This window comes from Solanum verrucosum, unplaced genomic scaffold, assembly GCF_900185275.1.
Source record: "Solanum verrucosum unplaced genomic scaffold, falcon-dt-bn FXZP01000196.1, whole genome shotgun sequence".
NCBI classification, from domain to species: Eukaryota; Viridiplantae; Streptophyta; class Magnoliopsida; order Solanales; family Solanaceae; genus Solanum; species Solanum verrucosum.
In genome coordinates this window covers 2749011-2772736 of record NW_026020420.1, presented here as the reverse complement: position 1 = coordinate 2772736, position 23726 = coordinate 2749011, and the positions used below count along the sequence as shown (strand labels likewise).

The window sequence follows — 23726 nt, the reverse complement described above, 5'->3', positions numbered from 1 at the left end:
GTAACCTATGAAACTACTCGAGGTTCGTGCCCACAGTAACAAATATTCCCTAAAACATTTTGCATCATTTATGTGACTGATTCAACTATTAGAATATGATATGATATCATTTGATACTCATTGCTACACAATTAGGACCCTCTAATCTTTTATGCAATTGGAACTTAAGAGTGTTGGTCCTTATTATTTTAACTTGATTATCATTCAAAAAGGAACAAAGCTAAGCACATGTCAAGTTTCAACTTGTGTCTCTAAATTTGATCAAATCAATGCTTTAGAATCAAATGCTCTACAAATTATTGATAGGTTTCTCTGCAATTTTGAGATTCTAATACAGGTGACACTCTCCGCATTGATAGTTTTTTTTATAATTATGAGTGTTGGATCAGTTTGCGCGTACCTCGATTAATTTAGTAAAATATTTCTGTAGGGGAGTTTATTCAAGGGCCAACAACATAAATTCTGCTAGTTTATGGTCTAATTGTGTGCCTTTCTGCGAGTTTTCAAAATTACCATTCGTGTCAGATTTTGATCCTCAGATATATGTATCTCACTCGTTTGAATACATGTCTTTCGGATACATAGGTTCGAAATTAGGTGTTATTTGTTTTAGATACACTATATCTAAGTGGACGCATATGCATGTATATGGGATACATTGACTCTCTCGCTCACTTCTTTTCATATGTGTTTGTATTTCAAAAGGTATCTGATATCTCAGATACATGTATCTAGTGTGATTCGTATGTATTGAGATACAGTAACTCTCTTGTTCGCCTCCCTCCTATCTCGCTCGCCTCTTTTCTCGTATTTCAGAGCGTATCGAATAGCAAAATACAAGTATCTAGATGTATCTAATATGAAATTATTAACTAATGAGATTGCACGGCATAAATAGGTTTAAAAAGTACCAACTTTGACATGTATTTTATTCATCAGATAGAAATTTCTTAGCTTTTGACTCATTTTGGACACATTTTATAATGTACCATATCTTATTGAATTGTGCTATCGTAATAAATATAATATTTAAATAGATTATATCGTTTTTCATCGCTTCATAGTATCACATACCAATAATCTAAACAATAAGCTTCTAATATTACAACAAAAATAGAGGGGCAAAAGGTAAGTTATTATAAACAAATAAAATTATTAAATAAAAAGTAAGAGTTGAGAAAAAAGAAAAACAACTCAATCAGATCAAATTGATGATTACATAAAAATGATACTTTTCATTCTTCTATAACCAGCAAATTCAATACTTATAAGTAGTAACATATACACAAAATTTAAACCACAATCAAAATAAATAACATTATATTTAAAATAATAATACGATACGATATAATAGAACGTAAAATTTAACAACCATCCAAAAACAAGTTGTTACAAAACATGGTACCTGCCCCCAATGAACTTTACGTGTGGAAAAAAACAAAAGATATACTGTATGCAATGCCTCGTCCCAATCAATGAACAAGAATATAGTTGTTATATTGTCAATATAATATATACTAGAAAATATAGGGTTTGAAAAAAATGGACAACTTCTAGTTAAGTCTCATTAATGTTCTTAATTATTTCAATTATTCAAAATTAAAGTCAATCATAGTGACCACTGACCAAGTCATAGATTAACAGCAAGGATATTATAGCTCAAGAAATTAAATACAAAATTTAAAATATTTATAATTGACTAAATTAAGAGAAAATTTTCTTCTTATGACCATCCTTATATTATTTTTTTTCCTTAATATCACTTGAGCATTTTACTCATCTTTCGCAAAAAAATATAGTTACAATGATTCGAGGGAGTTCATAATAACCACCGCAGAATGTAGGTGTGAAACATTCAAATAGACTTATAAGTTGGTCGAATTAACTTATAAGTATTTTTCTAAAAGTTTGTTTACGTGAAAAGGATAAATATACCTCCGAACTATCGTAAATGGTATGCAAATACCCTCCGTCATACTTTTGAGACATTGGTGCCCCTACCATCCAAAAACTAGAGCATATATACCCTTTATACTAATGGACATACACGTGTCATAATCTTATCCACCAATCTGATATTTATCGACGGATAAGATTGCGCCACGTGTTCCTATTTAGTCTTCCGTTAGAGTGAAGGGCATATATGCTCTAGTTTTTAGATTGCAGGGGCACCAATGTCCCAAAAGTATGACGGAGGGTATCTATATACCATTTACGATAGTTCGGTGGTATATTTATCTTTTTTCCCAAGTTTTTATAGACCATGTGTTTATGAGCTAATTAAAATCGATCAAAAGTCATAAATTGATTGCCCTAACTTACGATGCACTATTGATTGAGAAGATCTTTTATGTCTAATATCTTCTTTAATCTTTGAAATGTTCTTTAATAAAAACATAACTTTTAATTATTTCTTTATCTATTTCCACTATTCATTCTTTTTATGCAAGAATAAAAACATAACTTTTAATTATTTCTTTATCTATTTCCACTATTCATTCTTTTTATGCAAGAATATATATGTTATATACATATAAGGATATATCAATCATTTTAACATAAAAAAATGCTTATCAACATCTTTTACCAAATATACTAGCGGTTTATTGTCAATTTCAATACTTTTATCTAGCTAAATATATAATTGTATATGTATTTATAAAATAAATTTCAGTATTTGATACTTATTTGTTACTTCAATCATAAACTTATTTTGATGAACAAGTTATGATCCTGACATGATTTTTTGAAAGAAAAATCAGACAAAATCCAAAAAAAATAATAAAACATAAATTTTGAAAAAGGAAAGGGAGAAAACGTGTTGGACCCTTCATGAAATAGTGTTTAAATAATTTCCTCATAAATGACAATGAAAGCTTGCCCATGACTTGAAAGTTTAGTCAATAATTTATATAATAATGTTTTGTATAAAAAATAAAATTATACAAAAAATAATTTGGGGACGAATTTGATTTGTATTCATACGGAAACTCTAATTATATCACTAAATATAAGTTTTGATAGTATAATAGAAGTTTTTATCTCCCTCATGTGCCTTGGTCCTTCATTTTTTTATACATCGAAAATTAAAAAAAATTATAAGTTACATTGCTTAAATCTATTAAAAGCAAAAAGAAATTATAGTCTTAATCGCCTATTTCCATATTAGTAGATCTTTAATTGTTGGAAGTTTCGTATTTATTTAGCTTTCTTCATAAAATTATGATATTCGTCTTGATAGTTTTACGTAAATATATTTTTTTATTAATTAGCTAAAAACGTAATATTATATATCATATATTTTTAACAGAATTAACAACATGGAAGCAATTTGTTTCGACTTTAAATTTTTCATAATCCTCTTGTAGTCTTGTTCCCCACCCTCTTAACCATAATTAAGTTCCAATAGATGGCAACATTTAATTTTTGTCCTTATTTTTTTCGTTTAAATATTTATTTTCATAATTTATTTTGTTTTGCTACCTCATTCATGCAATTTTTTTTCTTTTGTATTGTCACATCTTGATTCTTGCCACGCAAGATGTTCAAGACCTATAAATTTTTGGAATAAACTTATATATACTATAATAATATAGTTTAAGGATTTATTTGACCATCTTTGACTCATTTCTATTTTACCCTTTGTTCTCTATATTTGGATGGTAAAATAGAGAATACCCTCTCCAACCCATCTTCATATTACATTCTATTCTCTAATTATAAAGATGTGAATAGTAGTTCTCCAAATCACACTCTCTATTTACTTTTTCATTATTTTATTACTTTGTAATGAATATATTATTTTACCTATAATCCCATTAACTAAATATTTAGTATTCGTAATATATTATTTAATATATACTATTTTCGTCCCGAATTAATAATTTGTTAATTTATTTTTTTACTTTTCGTCACTAATATAATTTGAAAACCTCCAATTTGAATAATTTTTAGCTAGACATAAAAAAAAGTGAAAATTTCATATATGACATATATTACTCTAATATTTTCAAGTTATAGCACTAGAATTAAACTTTCAAGTTGTAACAGTTTCTTAAAAAAAAAGCTTTTTTAAAATAATTGTAAAAAATTGTTTATAAAAAATAAAATAATTCGTTTCTGAAAAAAAAAAAAGGTAAAAAAAGGGAAATAAGTGTGTTAATTAAATTTGAATTGATTGAAGATAATTACTAATTAGCATAAATTAAGGAAATTAAAACTAATTAAAAATATTTAGTTTCCTTATTTCACTCTAATTTGTTAAAATTAATTAAAAATTCTGATTTCATCCATTTTCTTCCACGTTTCTCTCTCTTCGATTTTTTTCCAAAAATCTTGTCACTCTCATCTAATTCATATTCGTTTTTATTCAATAATCTTTATTTTATGGACGGCTTCTTATTAGTATTAATAAAACATGGTGGTAGATGGGATCCTTCAGGTTAGTGTTCTTTGCGATTTTTTATTTGTATTGTAATACAAACCAAACGTTCAAAAAAATTATAAACAATGATTCTGGAAAAAAAAATATTCAGATTTTGTTTGTGAATAATAGTTTTAATTATGGCGTTTTTGGTATGAATATTCACTTTTGAAATTACATAAAATTTGTTTGAAATTGGTATAGATTTTGTTTGAACATTCATTTTTTTTGTATGTTTCTGGTTAAAAAATTACATAAAATTTATTTGAATTTGGTATATTGGTTATACCATGTTGGTACGATTTTAGAATTATATTTGAATAAATTTCGTATATTGTTTGTCTAATAAATGACAATTAATAGTTAAAAGTGGTATTATTTTGGTATTATAGTGTCATGATTCTGCTGTGAAAAAGTGACAACTTATGTCATGAAATAGGTATAATTTTGACATGAAATAGGCATGAAAAATGTGCATAATAATTATATGAAATTTGTATACTGATTTCAGATTTTTTTGTTGTGTATACTAACTTGTAGGGAGACCACAAGTTGTAAATGGTTTGCTGATGTGAAATTCAAGAGGTCTAAGATTATGTGCAGTACATGTCGTCGGGAGGAACACAATAGGAAGACATGTTCAAATTACCCTTCTGAAAAAAAGACATAATTTATTTTTATTTTTATTTAGTTGTTTTATTGTGGCAAACTCATGTTTTGATTTATGTTGTCTTTTAAGTTAATGAATTATAATTTCAAAATATTTATTATGTGTGCTAGTTAATCATTTGTGTATTCAGTGTTTTTCAAATGTATACTCAAAAAATAGGTAATGTTGGTATGCAATTGATATTGACTGGAAAAACTAAGTTAAATCTTAGTATGAAATTGGTATACATTTGGTATCCAACTGACGTCCCAGTGGTAAAATTGAAAAAAAAAAACATGTAATTGAGATTTCAACTGAAATAGCCAATGTAAAACTAGCTAATATTGTATCCAATTTGTATAAATTTAGTATTGAATTGATATCCCATTGGAAAATTGAAAAATCAACTTGTGGTTGAGATTTCAATCAAATTAGACAACCTAAACAAGTTAATATTGTATTCAATTGGTATCCAACAGATATCCCACTTGAAAATGAAAAAAAAAAAACAAAATGTAACTGATATTTCAACTAAATTAGACAATCTAAAACAAGTTAATATTTTATCCAATTTATATACACTTGGTATCCAACTTGAAATTTTAGAACAAAGACAAAAAATAAAAATGTATAAAATTAGTATCCAACGGGTATAAATCCGAGAAGAATAAATCCGGGAAGAATGAATTTTGAGAATAATAATGTAATAAATTCTTAATTCTAAAAAAATCAGATTAAAAAAAAACAATATCAAAATTTAAAATAAAAAAAACATCAAGAAAAGCAAAAAAAAAATAGATTAAAGAGAGCGAAAATTACATGTTAAAATATACGGTGATAAATTTTTTATAAAAAAGTAAAATTAAAGGCCCCAATAGTCATTAATAAATAAAAGTTATTTGAATAAGTTAAAAAAATCCCTTAAAAGGTGTAATAGAAAATTACAAATTGATTCTCTCTCATTAATATTATTTCTCTCACCTATTAATTATATAAAAGGAACTGCAATCAATACAATTAAATAATTAATAATATAAAAATATAAAAGATTAATCATTTAATAAAGTAAATTTTAATTGATTTTAAAATAAAGTTAAATTTAATTGATATGTTATAACCCGTAATTAAACTGTTATAAGTAAGAATTTTTTAAGAATTGGTTTAAAACTCGTAATATTGTCTCTTAAATGTGTATATGGTGTGATTTTTCCTAAAAAAAATTAAGAGCAAACATGCTCATTTTCAACTCCATAATGCATTAATAGAGCATTTACAGGAGTAACGTAATAATCTTGAAAGTTGAGTATTTATGTAATGTTTATATGATTGTATTTCATTAATGATTTCACTTTTATTTGAATTGTCCATTATTTTGTATATTATATAATAGTTGCTTGTAATTTATGTTATTTAAAAATTTAAAATAAAATATAATTTTATATTAAATAAAGAATTTGAAAAAATAAATTTTATATCACATAAAAATGATATAAAATGATTATTTTAAAAAAAAGAATGATTTATATAATGAAATAAAAATAATACTAATATAATATTAAGGAAAGAAGAAAAATCTTTTTTAAAGAGGTAAATAGAGAATTGAGTTGAAATTAGTTGTCTCATAAAATAGAGAACTCTATATTATTCTAACGTGAACTCAATATTTTTTTATTCAAATCTTATATATGTTTTAAGAGATCTAATAGATGAGTAGAAATATTTATTATTATTATATATTAATTTGAAATGGTTTGTTAAAAATAATTAATAAAATTGTATATCCATTTTTTTGTGTATCTATAATTGAGTTTAATTGTCTATTTGCAAAATATCAGACCAACGTGGAAGCAGCGCCTGTGAAGCAGATTCATGTGATGACGCTCAGTTGTGTCTTCGACAGTGTACGTTTTTTTTGAGCTCCCATTATTTCCTCTTCTCCCTATGTGCATGTTTTCGGATTTATCAAAAATAATATTTCTATTTTATAAAAATAATAGCAAATTTATATGCTATACTCGATATGTGAAATTATAATTTCTTTGTAAAATTAGGTATTATATGTGTGTATATATTTTAAGTATAATATTATCTGTTCATATCCATGCATGCTATAAGAAGGTGAAATATTGCAGTTGATTAAATGTTGAATTGTTTAATTTACATACATGTTTAGAGATCAATTGTCACTTATTACATTTTCTCCTATTTTTTTTAGTGGTGCATTCATGTTTTATCGATTCTAAATTTGTCTCTGATCCAAGATAAGGATAATACATGTGTATATTTTGCCTTTTTCAGACATTATTTTATAAGATTAGCTGAATATGTTGTTATTGTTATTTGGTGTGATATCATTATATTGTATAAATGTAGCATAATTTGTTGTAAAATATTAGAAAGTACGGTCATTAACTTCAGGGGCAGAGCAACCCCAGGACAAGGAGTGTTGAACAACACCCCTTTGTTGGAAAATTATATTGTATATATAGGTTAAAATTTGATTTAATAAATATATATATAGAGAAAGAGAAAGACACCTCTTGATATAGATTAAAAGTTTAATATAGTGATTAAGGGGTTGCAAACACTGCTTGAGGTTGCTTATTCTATCCCTGATAACAATATTTATATATTTTTACTTTATATTTTAACATCATTTATCAAAAATTCTGACTCTATCATTGATTAACTTATTAATATGATGACTTATTAGTGTTGAACTTTTGACAATGTTAAAATTATATAGCTGAAGTTAAATCCTTTTCACCACTTTGGATCTACATGCAACAACAATATTTTAACATGTCACATTATTCAAAGTTGTCCTAATTCCAAAGAAACTTACAATTTTAGATTTTGACATGTACTCTCTCCATTCTTTTTTATTTTTCATGTTTTAATTTATGAAAGTTTATTTAAAATAATTAATTAAATTAATTTAGAATTTAAATATTTAAAGACAATACGAAATATTACAAGTTACTCTCATTTTGATATGACAAAAAATATATCTTAAAATATTAATTATAAACTCCATAAAGTAAATGAAGTAATATCAAAAGCGTGAATTTCAATATAACTTTCTTTTCACTTTGGTTCTTTGGATGCTATTCTATACATCTCCGTATTAATTATTACGTAAATAAACTATATATAGATTCCTTTTTATGTACGGGTAATGTTATTAAATATGTAAAATGTATAGTGTGTCATAAATTGAACATGTTAAATATTACTTCACCTATCATTCAACATTATTATTGTACCAATCTTTCCAAATGTTGAGTTGTTTGATTTATATTTTTTTTTAATCTTACGTACAATAAATATGAAATGAGATTAAGAATATTAGCAAATAAAAAAATAAAGTATTTTGTATACATAGTAAATAATTTATGTATAACACTCACGTATATGCATTATTCAAAAAAGTTTAAGTAGAAAACACTATTATTATTGTCTGGACAACTAAACCTCAAATTTATACTTGCAACGATCCAATTGCAAGAACGGAGTTCTACCAACTGAGTTATATCCCGAACTAAGTGGAGTATGTATGAAGTAGACAAATATTTCTTCTATTATTTATTTTTCTGGCTAAGCTTAGTCATCTTGGACTTAAACCACAAACCTTACCTATGAAGTAAATATATCGTTACACCTACTATCTAATCATGGAAGAGAAACGATAGATTTCTTTTCGAGAGTAATACATCTAAATTTACATTATAATTCTCGCATAACTAGTTGAACCAACAAAATAAAAAAATAAAAAAAATAAAATTGCTCAACTAGAGAAATATTGGTTGAGAATAAGAAAAAAAAAAGTAAATTTTACTGCCACGTTGGATTAACGGAATTTTTTTTAACCATAGTAGAAATGACTTCCGCGCGCTCCTTCACTGGAATTCAATTTCTTATATTGGGACCCACTTTTCGATCTGTACCCAACTCTGAAAGCACTGCATCGATCTCATCGGCGGCCCAGGATTCCGATCTCCGGCCCGACGTGAACCTCATCATCCCTCCTAAACCGCTTGAATCGGAAACCGAAACCGGTTCAAAACTCACCGGAACTTTACGAACCTTTTCGATTACCACAGCGTTGCTCTTTCTCGGCGGAACTGGCTCTTCCGGTATGGAATCATGCGTTCTCTCTATACTATCCTTCACCGGTTTGATGTTACTCCGACTGAATCCGAACATTGAAAGCACTCGTGTATAGAATCCGATTTTCCGTTTAGGTGTTCTGCTGCTTTTTGATCTCTGGAGTGATATTTCACATTTTTGTGATGCTTCACATGATCGCCGGCGACCTTTCTTCGATCTCACTCTTCCCATACATGATACCTTCGGCGATACCGGTTCAGGAGCGGAAACCGCTTTCAATGCCGATTCAGATCGTTTCGTCGGAAAAAAACGTATATTCGCCGGTTTACACGTTTTCCTCTTCGGATCAACGGAACTACTCTTCGGTAAACCGAAGAAAGTAGTTTTAGTTTTCAAAGTCAATGGAATTCGTTGTGAGTTTGAATTCAAATTCGGATGCAAATTTGAAGTCACATTCGTTCCGTGTGAACTGTTACCTTTTGCTGATTCCTTACGCTCCAGAACAGCGTTTCTATCAAACCAATCGAGTTCAGCATCTTTCGAAAGGCAGAATGACTCCGGCGGGAAATCCGGCGGAAGTTCCTTTTCGTCGTCTGGAATATCATTTTTCTCCAGTTTGACGCCGGCGGCTTTCGCTAGAGTTTCACATACAATTTTCCGGTCATTACTTCCGCCTGAATTAGTTGGAACCAGTGATTCCAAATCAACTTGAGTCATTATCGAGAGGAAGAGAGAGAGAGTAGTACAGTTGAAGAAAATTCCAAACTCTGAGGCGATTTGAGTCTGTGGATTGAAAATAGGTAGTGGAATATATTTAAAAAGGACTCCAAAATAGTAACTGTATATGAACAAAGGTAAAAATTGTTAAAGGATTATAGTTAAAAAATCAATCGTAATTTGAACCAAATGGATTTAAGAAATCAATATTTAGTTTGTTTGGTAGTATTAAATTTTGAAAATTAATACTTTTTTATTTGATTTTGATTTTATTTTTAAAAAATCGCAAAAAATAATCAAATCGGATCAAAAAATTATATATATAAAATTTACAATTATTTATATTATTCATAAATAAAATATAAAAATTCTTATTAGTGTTTTGATATATAATTTTCTTTGTATCCCATTCCTCGATAGTTCCTCAATGTGGAGCTTGGGGTTATTATTATTATTTTTTGCTATAAAATTTTGATCTTTTGATCTTTGGTGTATGATGATTTTAGTATTGCTTAATTAAATCACTTGGTTTGTATAATAATAATTTTTTTAAGTGCTGAATTGAATCCATAATAACTTTTCAGTAGATTATTCATGTAATAGGTGTTTGTGTCTATCAAGATTAGTATTTAGTATGCTTTTAACAAACCTATTACTTTCAAATCGAAAAAAAAAAACAAAAAACAAATCGATAATAACCAAACTGACGGTTATTTTTTTTATTTGATTTGATTTGGTTTTAGAAATTTAAATACCAACTAAATTGGTTTAGTTATGATTTTAACCAATAACCGATCCAAATTGAACCATGAACACAATGTTGGGTATTTGCCTAACTTTCTTATCATAATTGAATTTTCTCTTTAAGAAAAAAGAAAACACAAAGTCTCCATATTTGACTAGTTCTTTTCTGATAGGAAAAAGTTTAGGATACTAGAGACTCGTTCTTTTTAACATAGTAGCATTCACAATGTAATCCCAGGGGCTTTGAGAGTTTTATGTATCTTAGTGATATGTTATCACTTGTGTGGACCTCTTTGTATTCTGAGTGAATGCGTGAGGTTATTCCCCTCTATATTTTGTACTCTTATGATTAGTGAATTGCTCATCTCCTTTTGTTGATATAGGTCGGTTGACCGAACCACATTAAATCTTTGTGTCTTTTGATATATTTCTCGTTTATCTTCTTACTCTTGGTTTTTCGAGGTTTGTCTTGCTAGCTTCCGCATGACACCTAATTATTTCGGTTACAACATGGGGTGGAGTGGTTATAAATACTCCTTCATCATTAATTAGGGTCTTGGGTTTAAGCTTTATCCTCAATGTGAGACTTTTCAACGCGAATCTAAATTTAATCGAACTCTAATATGAATATCGAACATACACCGGAAACAAACTAAAAAAAGGTAAAAAATTACCACGTTGGTACTAAAATCATAGGCCCTCTATTTTTAATTTATTACTAATATGATTTGACTGACCATCAAATTTAAGAAATATGAGAAGAAATTTTAGAATTATTTTTAAAATAAATAAATTGAAAAATATACCTTTATGAATTTCTTTATTTATTTATTTTTGCCAAATAAATGTAATCCAACATGAAATGTTGATTGTGTCTTGAGTTTGACTGAAAAAGAAAAAGAATTTAGGATCGAGGGAGTACTAATTTTAAGATATAAAATAAAAGTCAATATTTAAATTTATTTACCCATCCCACTATAAATAATTTTAATAATAAACTAAACTAACACAATTGTTCTGTAATTTTTAGGCGAAAAACAAATAAGTATACATGTTTACATTTGACTATAAAGTTGTCACTTAAACATATACATCGATATGGTAAATAATTACTAATAATTTTTGTAATATACATTAATTAGTGACCATAATAGACTACACTGCAAATAGCATAAAGATTTACTGCTTATTTTTTAATGTATATAACTCAAAATCATTTATTTATATTAGTTGTGGCAGCAATTTACAAACAATAACTCATTTAATAATTGAAAGACTGATGGGATCCAACACCAACTAAGCAAAGTTTAATTATTTAAATTAATAATGAGTTATTTTAGTCACATTCGATGAGGACAGACTTCAGAGTACAAAATGGTGTGATCAACTAACCATATTTCATATGACAACAATGCACGTGCCAACCCCATGGACCCTTGTTTGATAGTATTTTGGAGTGGAATCTTGAATATAGTTCGATTTTGTGATTCAGAGCGAATATATATTTTTTATTAAAAAAATTGTATATACACTCTTTTCTTCTTAAAAAATGATGCATATTTATTATTTTTGTTAACAAATTTAGATTTATTCAGAAAAAATCTGATGAACTTTGATGATCCTTAATTATAAGATCAAAAGTCTCTTTCGCAAAACCACGAAAGGATATAGTATAGTGGATGTGGCTCCTTCTCCTTTAATTAGAGGTCTCAGGTTTACAAATTCAAAATAGTTGAGCTCTTATACAGATATCAGACACGAAACCAAAAACAAAAAGTTTCATTCTCAATAGTGCAAATTCTTCTGTTACTTCTTTTACGATGCGATTCATTTTGGTTATGTAATTTTATTTTATTTTTAAAAAAAGCAAAACATATCCACTGAATAACCTCATTATTACTAATTCAATATTATAAATTTATAATTCCTTAATTTCAAATCAAACGGCTCAAAGTGTAAATGTCTTCACCCTAATTCCAATTACCTCTTCACTATTGTCGGTCAAGTGAATTTTCTTACTTCTTTATTGACTTTGTTATAAGGAAAAATAAATAAATAAATATATATATATATATATATTTATATAGAAGACCAGAGACTGAAGACTTGAGAATTAAATAATGTCCTATTTAACATATTTTCCTATTTCCCTTGTTTGACTACACAAAATACTTGACCCCAAAAGATGATTATGAGTAGTTTAAGTGCGCTTAAAGTTGATACGTTATTGAGATTTATTTGGTGGTTGTGAAAAAAATAGTTTATTTAAAAAAATATAATTATGGGTAATTTTTACGTTTTGAACTAGTTTTTGGAGCTTAATTAGGCTTAAGGATCAATCTTTTAACATGGTATCGATTCATGTTCATCTCAATTCATGATTTATCAATATTGGACTTCCATTTTAATTATCCACGCTCACTACTAAAAAAACAGTGAATACCGACCTAAAAATTTCCGACCTCAAATGGAGGTCGGTAATTTCCGACCTCTGGAGGTCGGTATTTACAAGTAGTCGGTTTTTATGCAAAATAAAGCGGAAAAACCAAATTCCGACCTCCGGAGGTCGGAATTTTTCTCGGAAAAAATGAATTACAATAAAAATACCGACCTCATGAGGTCGGTATGTTTTATATTTAATTGAGAAAATAATACCGACATCAAGAGGTCGGTTTTTATTGTAATTCATTAAAAATTCCGACCTCAGGAGGTCGAAATTTTTTCTCAATTAAATATTTTATAATTCCGACTTCCGAATGTCGGTAGTATGTAATTAAAATACCGACCTCATGAGGTCGGTATTTTTATTTCATCTAATTACTATTAATTAAAGCGACATCCGGAGGTCGGTATTTTTTATTTCATCTAATTACTATAAATTAAAGCGACATCCGGAGGTCGGTATTTTTATTTCATCTAATTACTTTTAAAAGCGACATCCGGAGGTCGGTTTGCGGAAAGCGGGAAAACCAAATTCCGACCTCTGGAGGTCGGAAATTTTCTCAGAAAAAATGAATTACAATAAAAACCGACCTCTTGATGTCGGTATTAAAAAAATAAATAAATAACAATATTTTATTTTTTCTCAATAGATTTTGTGTAAAATAAAAAACAAAAAAAATTATAATACCGACTTCCGTATGTCGGTAAAATTAAATAGTAAAAATAAATTAATATAAAATACCGACCTCATGAGGTCGGTATTTTTTATATTTAATTGAGAAAATAATATCGACATCAAGAGGTCGGTTTTTATTGTAATTCATTAAAAATTCCAACCTCCTGAGGTCGGAACTTTTTCTCAATTAAATATTTCATAATACCGACTTCCGAATGTTGGTAAAAATTAAATAGTATGTAATTAAAATACCGACCTCATGAGGTCGGTATTTTTATTTCAACTATTAATTAAAGCGACATCCGGAGGTCGGTATTTTTATTTCATCTAATTACTTTTAAAAGCGACATCCGGAGGTCGGTTTGCGATTTGCGGGTAAACCAAATTCCGACCTCAAGAAGTCAGAATTTTTCCCAGAAAATGAATTACAATAAAAACCGACCTCTTGATGTCGGTATTATTTTCTATTTTGATTTAATTTTATTTAAATCGTTTTCCGGAGGACCATTTTGTGTTCTTAAAATTTAATGTGATACATATATATATATATATGTTTAATTAATAAAATCAACCTCAAGAGGTGAGTTTATATCAAAATAATTATGTATATATATGTATATATACATAGATGTATATATATATGTATATATACATAGATGTATATATATATGTATGTATACATATACATATATTATATGTTGATGTGTAGTTAAATTATATATGTTTAATTAATAAAATCAACCTCAAGAGGTGAGTTTATATTAAAATAATTATATATATATATAAATTTAACTACACATCAACAGAAGTTTAATTTAATAAATTTACATATATATAGATGTATATAGAATATGTATATGTATACATCTATATAAATATATATACATCTATATATATATATGTAAATTTATTAAATTACATATATATATATATATACATAGATGTATATATATATATATATACATAGATGTATATATATGTATGTATACATATACATATATTATATGTTGATGTGTAGTTAAATTATATATGTTTAATTAATAAAATCAACCTCAAGAGGTGAGTTTATATTAAAATAATTATATATATATATATATATATAACAATATTTTATTTTTTCTCAATAGGTTTTGTGTAAAATAAAAAACAAAAAAAATTATAATACCGACTTCCGTATGTCGGTAAAATTAAATAGTAAAAATAAATTAAAATAAAATACCGACCTCATGAGGTCGGTATTTTTTATATTTAATTGAGAAAACAATACCGACATCAAGAGGTCGGAATTTTTTCTCAATTAAATATTTCATAATACCAACTTCCGAATGTCGGTAAAAATTAAATAGTATGTAATTAAAATACCGACCTCATGAGGTCGGTATTTTTATTTCGACTATTAATTAAAGAGACATCCGGAGGTCGGTTTGCGATTTGCGGGTAAACCAAATTCCGACCTCAAGAAGTCGGAATTTTTCCCAGAAAATGAATTACAATAAAAACCGTCCTCTTGATGTCGGTATTATTTTCTATTTTGATTTAATTTTATTTAAATCGTTTTTCGGAGGACCATTTTGTGTTCTTAAAATTTAATGTGATACATATATATATATATATATATATATATATATAATTTAACTACACATCAACAGAATTTTAATTTAATAAACTTACATATATATATATATATATATATGTATGTATGTATGTATATATACATAGATGTATATATATGTATGTATACATATACATATATTATATGTTGATGTGTAGTTAAATTATATATGTTTAATTAATAAAATCAACCTCAAGAGGTGAGTTTATATTAATATATATATATATATATATATATATATATATATATATATATATATATATATATAAAATTTAACTACACATCAACAGAAGTTTAATTTAATAAATTTACATATATATATGTATATATATACATATATATATAGATGTATATAACATCTATATATACATATATATATATATACATAAATGTATATATATATGTATGTATACATATACATATATTATATGTTGATGTGTAGTTAAATTATATATGTTTAATTAATAAAATCAACCTCAAGAGGTGAGTTTATATTAAAATAATTATATATATATATAAATAACAATATTTTATTTTTTCTCAATAGGTTTTGTGTAAAATAAAAAACACAAAAAATTATAATACCAACTTTCGTATGTCGGTAAAATTAAATAGTAAAAATAAATTAATATAAAATACCGACCTCATGAGGTCGGTATTTTTTCATATTTAATTGAGAAAATAATACCGACATCAAGAGGTCGGTTTTTATTGTAATTCATTAAAAATTCCGACCTCCTGAGGTCGGAACTTTTTCTCAATTAAATATTTCATAATACCGACTTCCGAATGTCGATAAAAATTAAATAGTATGTAATTAAAAAACCGACCTCATGAGGTCGGTATTTTTATTTCGACTATTAATTAAAGCGACATCCGGAGGTCGGTATTTTTATTTCATCTAATTACTTTTAAAAGTGACATCCGGAGGTCGGTTTGCGATTTGCGGGTAAACCAAATTCCGACCTCAAGAAGTCGGAATTTTTCCCAGAAAATGAATTACAATAAAAACCGACCTCTTGATGTCGGTATTATTTTCTATTTTGATTTAATTTTATTTAAATCGTTTTCCGGAGGACCATTTTGTGTTCTTAAAATTTAATGTGATACATATATATAGATAGATATATATATATATATATATATATATATATATATATATATGTTTAATTAATAAAATCAACCTCAAGAGGTGAGTTTATACTAAAATAATTATGTATATATATGTGTGTGTATATATATATATATATATATATATATATATATATATATATATATATATATATATATATATATATATATATATATAATTTAACTACACATCAACAGAATTTTAATTTAATAAATTTACATATATATACATAGATGTATATATATGTATGTATACATATACATATATTATATGTTGATGTGTAGTTAAATTATATATATATATATGTGTGTGTGTATATATATATATATATATATATATATATATAATTTAACTACACATCAACAAAAATAAAAATACCGACCTCCGGAGGTCGGAATTTCAACATTACAAAAATAAAAATACCGACCTCCGGAGGTCGGAATTTCAAAAATACAAAAATAAAAATACCGACCTCCGGAGGTCGAAATTTCAACATTACAAAAATAAAAATACCGACCACTAGAGGTCGGAATTTAAAAAAATGAATATTTCGACATAAAATAAAAACCGACCTCGAGAGGTCAGTAAATACCGACCTCCAGAGGTCGGTATTGAATAGCGACCAAGCTTTTTCCGACCTAAGCTGGGATGTCGGTTTTAGGTCGGTATTTCAAGGAATACCGACCTCCGGAGGTCGGTATTTATAGGTCGGTATTCACAGTTTTTTTAGTAGTGGCTTCTGATATCAAGTCATGGGTGTGTGGAGTGTGTTGACGGTTGAGTCCCTCATTGAAGGGATGAGAATAAATTAATCATTTTATATGATTTTAGACAATCCTAACTTTTTAAATTTTTTGTGATTAAATTAGCCCTGACGAGTATTTTTTGTGATTAAATAAAACCTTTACTTTGACTGCGAAAAGTTCCAAAGAAACACAATGGAGCTCTAAATCAGAATTTAATAATCTAAAAAAATGGTCATTTATGCTCCATAACTATTAACTATTAATGTCATTACTCCGCAAAAATGATGATGTCAACTAAAATTGTGATTTCGTCGATACAAATTAACTCAATCTATATAAATAGTAAAGAAGTATAAAGCACTTTGATTGATCTCATCGATCGATATTCATTTTCGAGCTCCAAAAATTTGGCGCTAGCCACTTGGTGGATTTGATTTCAATTTCAATAAATTGAGTTAATTTTGTTCTTCGGCATCTTTTTATTCTTCTACGTTGCTTCCCCTTTTTCTTTAAAATTTGACGTATCGCAAATGTGAATTGTTTCGTGTGAATTCTATCTAAATTAAAACTCAAAATATCGTCATATCTATAATTTAGAACTATATAGAGGTGATCTTGAGTTGATCGAGATTGAGTAGTCAATGTATACTTAATGTATAATTAGTGTATATTTCATATATAGTTAAACTATGCTCAATTTTTTGATTGTATCATAATGTATGGTCAGTGTATAACTTATGTATATATAAGCTATATTGTATAATCAGTGTATATTGTTTAGGACTTTTGACAAGATATATTGTATAGTAAAAGTCAAAACATTGTGCTTTACCGTACCTTCCAATCTATAAATGGAAGAACAAGTTTGCCTACAATTCTGCCCATCCAGAAAATTAAAACAAGAACAAATTTAAAACAACAAGCAGACAGTAATTTTGGGAGATAAATATATGTGCATAATGTATAAGAATTTTCAAATTATAATTCTAACTCCTTTTGCTACCATCACTTTTCTTAGTTCCATACAATCAGGGTTTGTAATGAAAACTGAAAATGGACTGAAATAACAAGGCGATATCAATGAAGTGGGTTGAGAATCATAACATCGTAAGAATACTATTCTTTATGTTTTAACTTATTTGTATTAGTTTGACTGGACAGACATCTTAAGAAAATTATTAAATAAGACTTTTAAATCTTATATATTTAACCTAAAAGTATATGTAATTTACCAAAATACATTTTAATATTATGGTCTTAAACATGTCACATGCAATATTGAAATTCAAAAGTTACCAAATTAGAAAAGATGTACGTCTTTTAAATAGGCTAAAAATGAGAGTACTGATTTCTTCACATATCCGATACCTATATTGATGAGGGTTATGCATAATTATTGGGGGCAGAACAGACGGTTCATAAGGTTTAACTTTAAGCACACCATTTTTCTTCAATTGTTTCCCGTCGCAGTATATATAAATGTATTTTTTAACTTTGCCTCAGTTGATATTTATGATCTTTAATTTTGGATATATACAAGTAGACATTTAAAATTATATGAAGTTGAACAAGTAAACACATTGGTCCTACATGACATCATATGTGTCAATTCACATTTTATGTGACGTTCTACGTGTTTTATGCCACGTAGAACAAAAATGTCTACTTGTTCAATTTTATATAAGTTTAAGTACCTACTTGTGCACACCCAAACTTGGAGAACATAAATGCTAGTTGAGGTCAAGTTTAAAGTTATGTTGACCACTTGAGCTCAATTGATATCTATGCTCTTTAACTTTGATTGTGCATGAGTAGACATTTAAACTTGTATAAAATTAAATAAGTAACACACGAGTCTTATATATATGACAGAATACACATAGGATGCCACATAAAACACAAAATTACCATATAAAATGCCATGTAGGACGAATTTTGCATTAACAATCCTATTATTTGATGTTATAATTTGTGTGTCCTTGAACCATATTAACAAACTCAATCGTTATTCTGAACACGTTCTCTCAAAGGCAACTCTTGTTATTGACTTTATTGATTTGTGAAACAAGAATCTTATGGAAGGTTATATATATATATATATTATATAATAAAAATTCTGCAATGACATTTTCCAAGAATCAGGTACAAAATTTCGTACTGACCATTACATATTTTTTTTTTAATATATCATATATATGCACAAGTTAGGCATCATCAATATACAAACGAGTGAAGTCAAAATCACAAAGAATATTCTATTTAATTTTGACTTCTGTCATATTTTAAAGTGAGCTATTTCCACACAAATTTTTTTTATAGAAAAATCAAAACAGCTGTATACATCTAATATACTTTTTCAAAATAAACAACTGTTTTGAAAAGTATGTGTTTGTCATCTTACAAAGTACCGTCATTCTTCCATCATCGATGAATTTTGAATTACATTGAATCGTGACAACAAGTTAATTAATTACACAAAATCTCAATAACAAGATTACTTTGCTATTTATAATATTTTGTCATGTATTTAAGTCATTTACAAAATATTTTATCTATCGCTCGATATAAATTGTAATTCTAGGTTGTCACGTGACTCTTTCACTTCGATGACTTACCCAATTAAAAGTATTTTATCTATCGCTTGATATAAATTATAACTCAAGATTGTCACGTGACTCTTTCACTTCGATGACTTAGCCAATTATACATGTCATTAGGGACCCTAAAACTTTATTAGTAAGTCTAATCCCTCGTTAATGCATATGCCATTTTTTTTTTTTAAAAAAAAAAAAAAAAAGTTTTGCTCTTCTCTCCACACGTTATGTGTATGCACGTTTAGTTTCTTGTCTCTGTTTTTTCATTTTCAATGTTTGGTAGTTCGACTAATTTTATACACCTAATTAAGTGACTAATAAAATTGAAAGGGTTTTAAACTTTTAATATTATAATAAAGGCTTCTTGGATTTGACGTACAAGCCGTCCAACAAATTGATGAGTTTTGTAAATAGAAAATCCTTATTAACTTTAATTTTCTTATTTAGATTGACAAAAGGCAAGGAATTAAGTTAACTCTTCAACTAAACCATGATTATATTCTTCATTCAATTATACGACTATTATATGTCTTAGTTTTTTTGGTAGAATAGGTTGGTTATAACTAATCCAAGTTCTCTTTTTATGCTAATTCATTAGTTAAGTAGTTGTTAATATTTGATTTAAGGAGTCCTTATAAGTGGTTACAAGTATTTGATATAAACAACTCTTGATCTCTTCCATTCATTTACCTAACGAAGTTTTAATTATTTTTTTGAGAATTTGTATTGTTCCAACTACATTTATATTTGTGCTAATATATAGCATTTTTAATCCCTCTATATATTATTGATAATTTAATTTTAATTTTTATGATATTTGACTAAATATATTTAACTTAAAATATGACTTTTTGATCTTGTCGCTTGTGAATACTCACAATCATTAAGTATTATTAATGATTAATCCACAATTTAATATTTTATTACCTATGCGTTGTATTAATTTTATGTTGTTGCTCGTATTTGAGAATAATATACTTCTAAAAATGATTCAAATACAATAAATTTCTTACGTAAAGGAACCACAAACACATATTTTAATTAATTAAAAATTAAATATATCAAATCATATATTATAAGGATCAAAATCAGAATTCGCCAATAAAGGTCCGAAAATGCTATTATCCCTTTATATTTGGGGAGTCATACCATCCAATAAAAAATAACTTCTTGGTTAGATAGGCTATACGATTTTATACCTACTAATAATTGCACTAAACTATTGACAAGTCCAAAATACATAAAATAATATCTATAATATATAAATTTAATACACTACATTAACAATCATAGTTTTCTTTGAGAAAAACCATCCCACCCACCCTTTCTAGTGGATATATATTACTCAAGGAACTTCTTTCCCTTTTAACTTTCCTTCTCTTCATATATTTTCTTCTTCTACCTTTTATATTTCCAATCCAAGTTTATTCAAAGGGGAAATTAAAATGCTAGGAATGAACAAATTTATTTCAATGAAGAAATTAGCCAAGAAGGCTAAGGCAATAACAAGTCCTACTCATGAATACTTTCTTATTAAGGACAACAAAAACAATGAAGAATGGTCACTAGCTAACCCTAATTCATCAATACCAATAGGGAATTTGGCCATCTATGTGGGGGAAGAACGAGAACGATTCATCGTTCCAACGAGCTATCTTTCTCATCCATTGTTCAAGATTTTGTTGGAGAAAACTTACAATGAGTTTGGGTTTGATCAAACAAATGGATTGGTGGTGCCATGCAGTGTTAATGCATTTCAAGAAGTGGTTAATGCTGTGGAATGTTGCAATGGGAAGTTTGATTTTGGTGAGTTGGTGGAGGAGTTTTTGTAGTAGATATTGTTATATGAATAATAGCATAGGAAAATAGAATGTTTTTGTAACTTTTAAAATTGGATCACATTTTGAGTGCCATCATATAGAGTAGCATGATGTTTTTGAGCAGATGATCTATCAGAAATAACCTTTCTACATTGGATATGTTGTTATTATTGTTATTGTATAGCATGAAGAAATGATCTTAGAATTCATGAGCTAGAATAGGGAATTAATTATTTCAATGTTCAATTTTCTTGTACCATGAGATTTGGTAGGACAAGATTTTTGTGTAAATTGAGATTAGAATTTCCCAAAATAATAGCTATATCATTTGATATAACTGTTTGCTATTCGGCACAATTTCGCCATCTTTAATTTATATTCATTTTACTAGTCAAAATATGCAATCATATGCCATAATTTCGCAATGCTCGAATTTTTGACAAATTATCAAACACAAATACTAATATTGCAATATGATCATTATATTAATCTAATTCAGGTTCGACAGAAGGTTTTCAAAAGTACATTTTGTTTAGGGAAGAATGTAGCTTGTATATTATAATAAGATTTTAGCCTTTTTAAAATTTTTGGTTCCCTATTAGATGGATTTCTTGATTTTTTAAAGATAAATACAAAATTTGGATCAAAATTACTAAAGTAATTGACTAAACATGTAACTTGGTCTCTAGCTCCGTCTATGTATATTATTGTACCACAAGCAAGGTTTTGATTGAATAAAATATACGCTTACGTTATCTCTATTTTTATGGAGAAGAAATGTTGTTTCCACTATTATGTGTCGAATAAGATGAGAGAAGTATCAATTTTGGATCTTTAATTTAGTCAACAAATTGCAATGTAAATTTATAGTGACAACCATTAATGAGAAATGTAACTTTCATATACAACTTTGCCTATTCAAATTCAATAAGGCCGGCGGTATAGGAATGAAACTCTTTGTTACCCACGATCAAGATGTTTGCAAATATTCTTTTAAAGTAATTCACTTCGTTATCATCAATACGTACATTAACATATACATTGTATATGCATTAGTCAATTAATTAAACATTATACACTTTAATACTTTTCTTTTTGGTTTCCCACCTGGTGTCCGGAAGCCCACATTGGAGCTCTGACTAAATCTGGATCGCGCTCTGTAGGGTCCATTCGGGGGGTGGCGCTCCCAACTGGATTTCTCCATACCCAAGGCTCGAACTCGAGACCTCTGGTTAAGGGTGAAACACTCTCATCAATGCATCACAACCCATGTTGGTACACTTTAATACTTTACTTACTAGCTAGGCTGCATATATGTTAGTTCTAGAGCAAACCTTAGTGTTTGATTCCATGCGCCGAATATGCCCCCATCAGGACCGGCCACCACACTCTTTGGGTGTGTTTGGTTACGGATGGCGGACGAACATGTTATTTTGAAAAATATTTTTCAATTTTTTAATGTTTGCTTGACCCCAAAAAACAAAAAAATAAATAAATACAAACTTCGTAAGTTTAGATCCTAATTACGTGCTTTCACATCAAGGATACTCTTATGTGTATCTTGGTGGATACATGTTTTCAGATACGCTGTATCCAAGCGTGATTCACATAAATATGAGACATTGACAGCCTCATAGCTCACTCTCTTACTCGTCTCTCTTCTTGTGTATCTATATTTTCAGAATGTATCTGGTGTCAAAAATACGCTGATACATTCATCAGTGTACGTACCCCTGCACATAGAGAGACAACGAGCGAGAGAAAGAAAGAGAGAGCAAGGGGGAATTTGAAGGAGTGGTGTTTGATTTGAAATATGATACGAAATTCTTAATTGGTGAGACAATATGCAATTATTTCAAACCATAGAGTGTGGATTAAATTAGTATGTATGATAGATATATTTGTGTAGTTACATAGTTTCTCAACCGAAAAAAAAAGACTTACAAACTACCTTCTTTCGCAATTGGGCTTTTGTTCAAATACAAGCCCATGTTAGAATCCTTCCATGAAGAAGCCAGACCCGAACCGGACAACAAATCGAACATGACCCGGTATATGATT

General features: G+C 27.7%; 3 protein-coding genes across 3 annotated transcripts in view; 1 reads left to right on the top strand and 2 right to left on the bottom strand.

The window, feature by feature from the left end:
* LOC125807075 (cell division protein FtsZ homolog 2-1, chloroplastic) overlaps positions 1–23726 on the bottom strand; it is a 217496-nt gene that overhangs the window by 116832 nt on the left and 76938 nt on the right. The window lies entirely within an intron of this gene.
* LOC125807095 (uncharacterized) lies at positions 8751–9954 on the bottom strand. The gene has a single exon (XM_049486864.1). It carries the CDS (start codon positions 9897–9899, stop codon positions 8982–8984), a length of 918 nt encoding a protein of 305 aa, XP_049342821.1. The 5' UTR covers positions 9900–9954; the 3' UTR covers positions 8751–8981.
* On the top strand, positions 21251–21776 carry LOC125807135 (auxin-responsive protein SAUR50-like). Its single transcript, XM_049486907.1, has one exon. The coding sequence runs from the start codon at positions 21291–21293 to the stop codon at positions 21675–21677; it is 387 nt and encodes a 128-aa protein (XP_049342864.1). The 5' UTR covers positions 21251–21290; the 3' UTR covers positions 21678–21776.

Bases quoted from the DNA above. Each gene is read 5' to 3' on its own strand.
- LOC125807095 (XM_049486864.1), bottom strand. From the start codon at position 9,899: ATGACTCAAGTTGATTTGGAATCACTGGTTCCAACTAATTCAGGCGGA.
- LOC125807135 (XM_049486907.1), top strand. From the start codon at position 21,291: ATGCTAGGAATGAACAAATTTATTTCAATGAAGAAATTAGCCAAGAAG.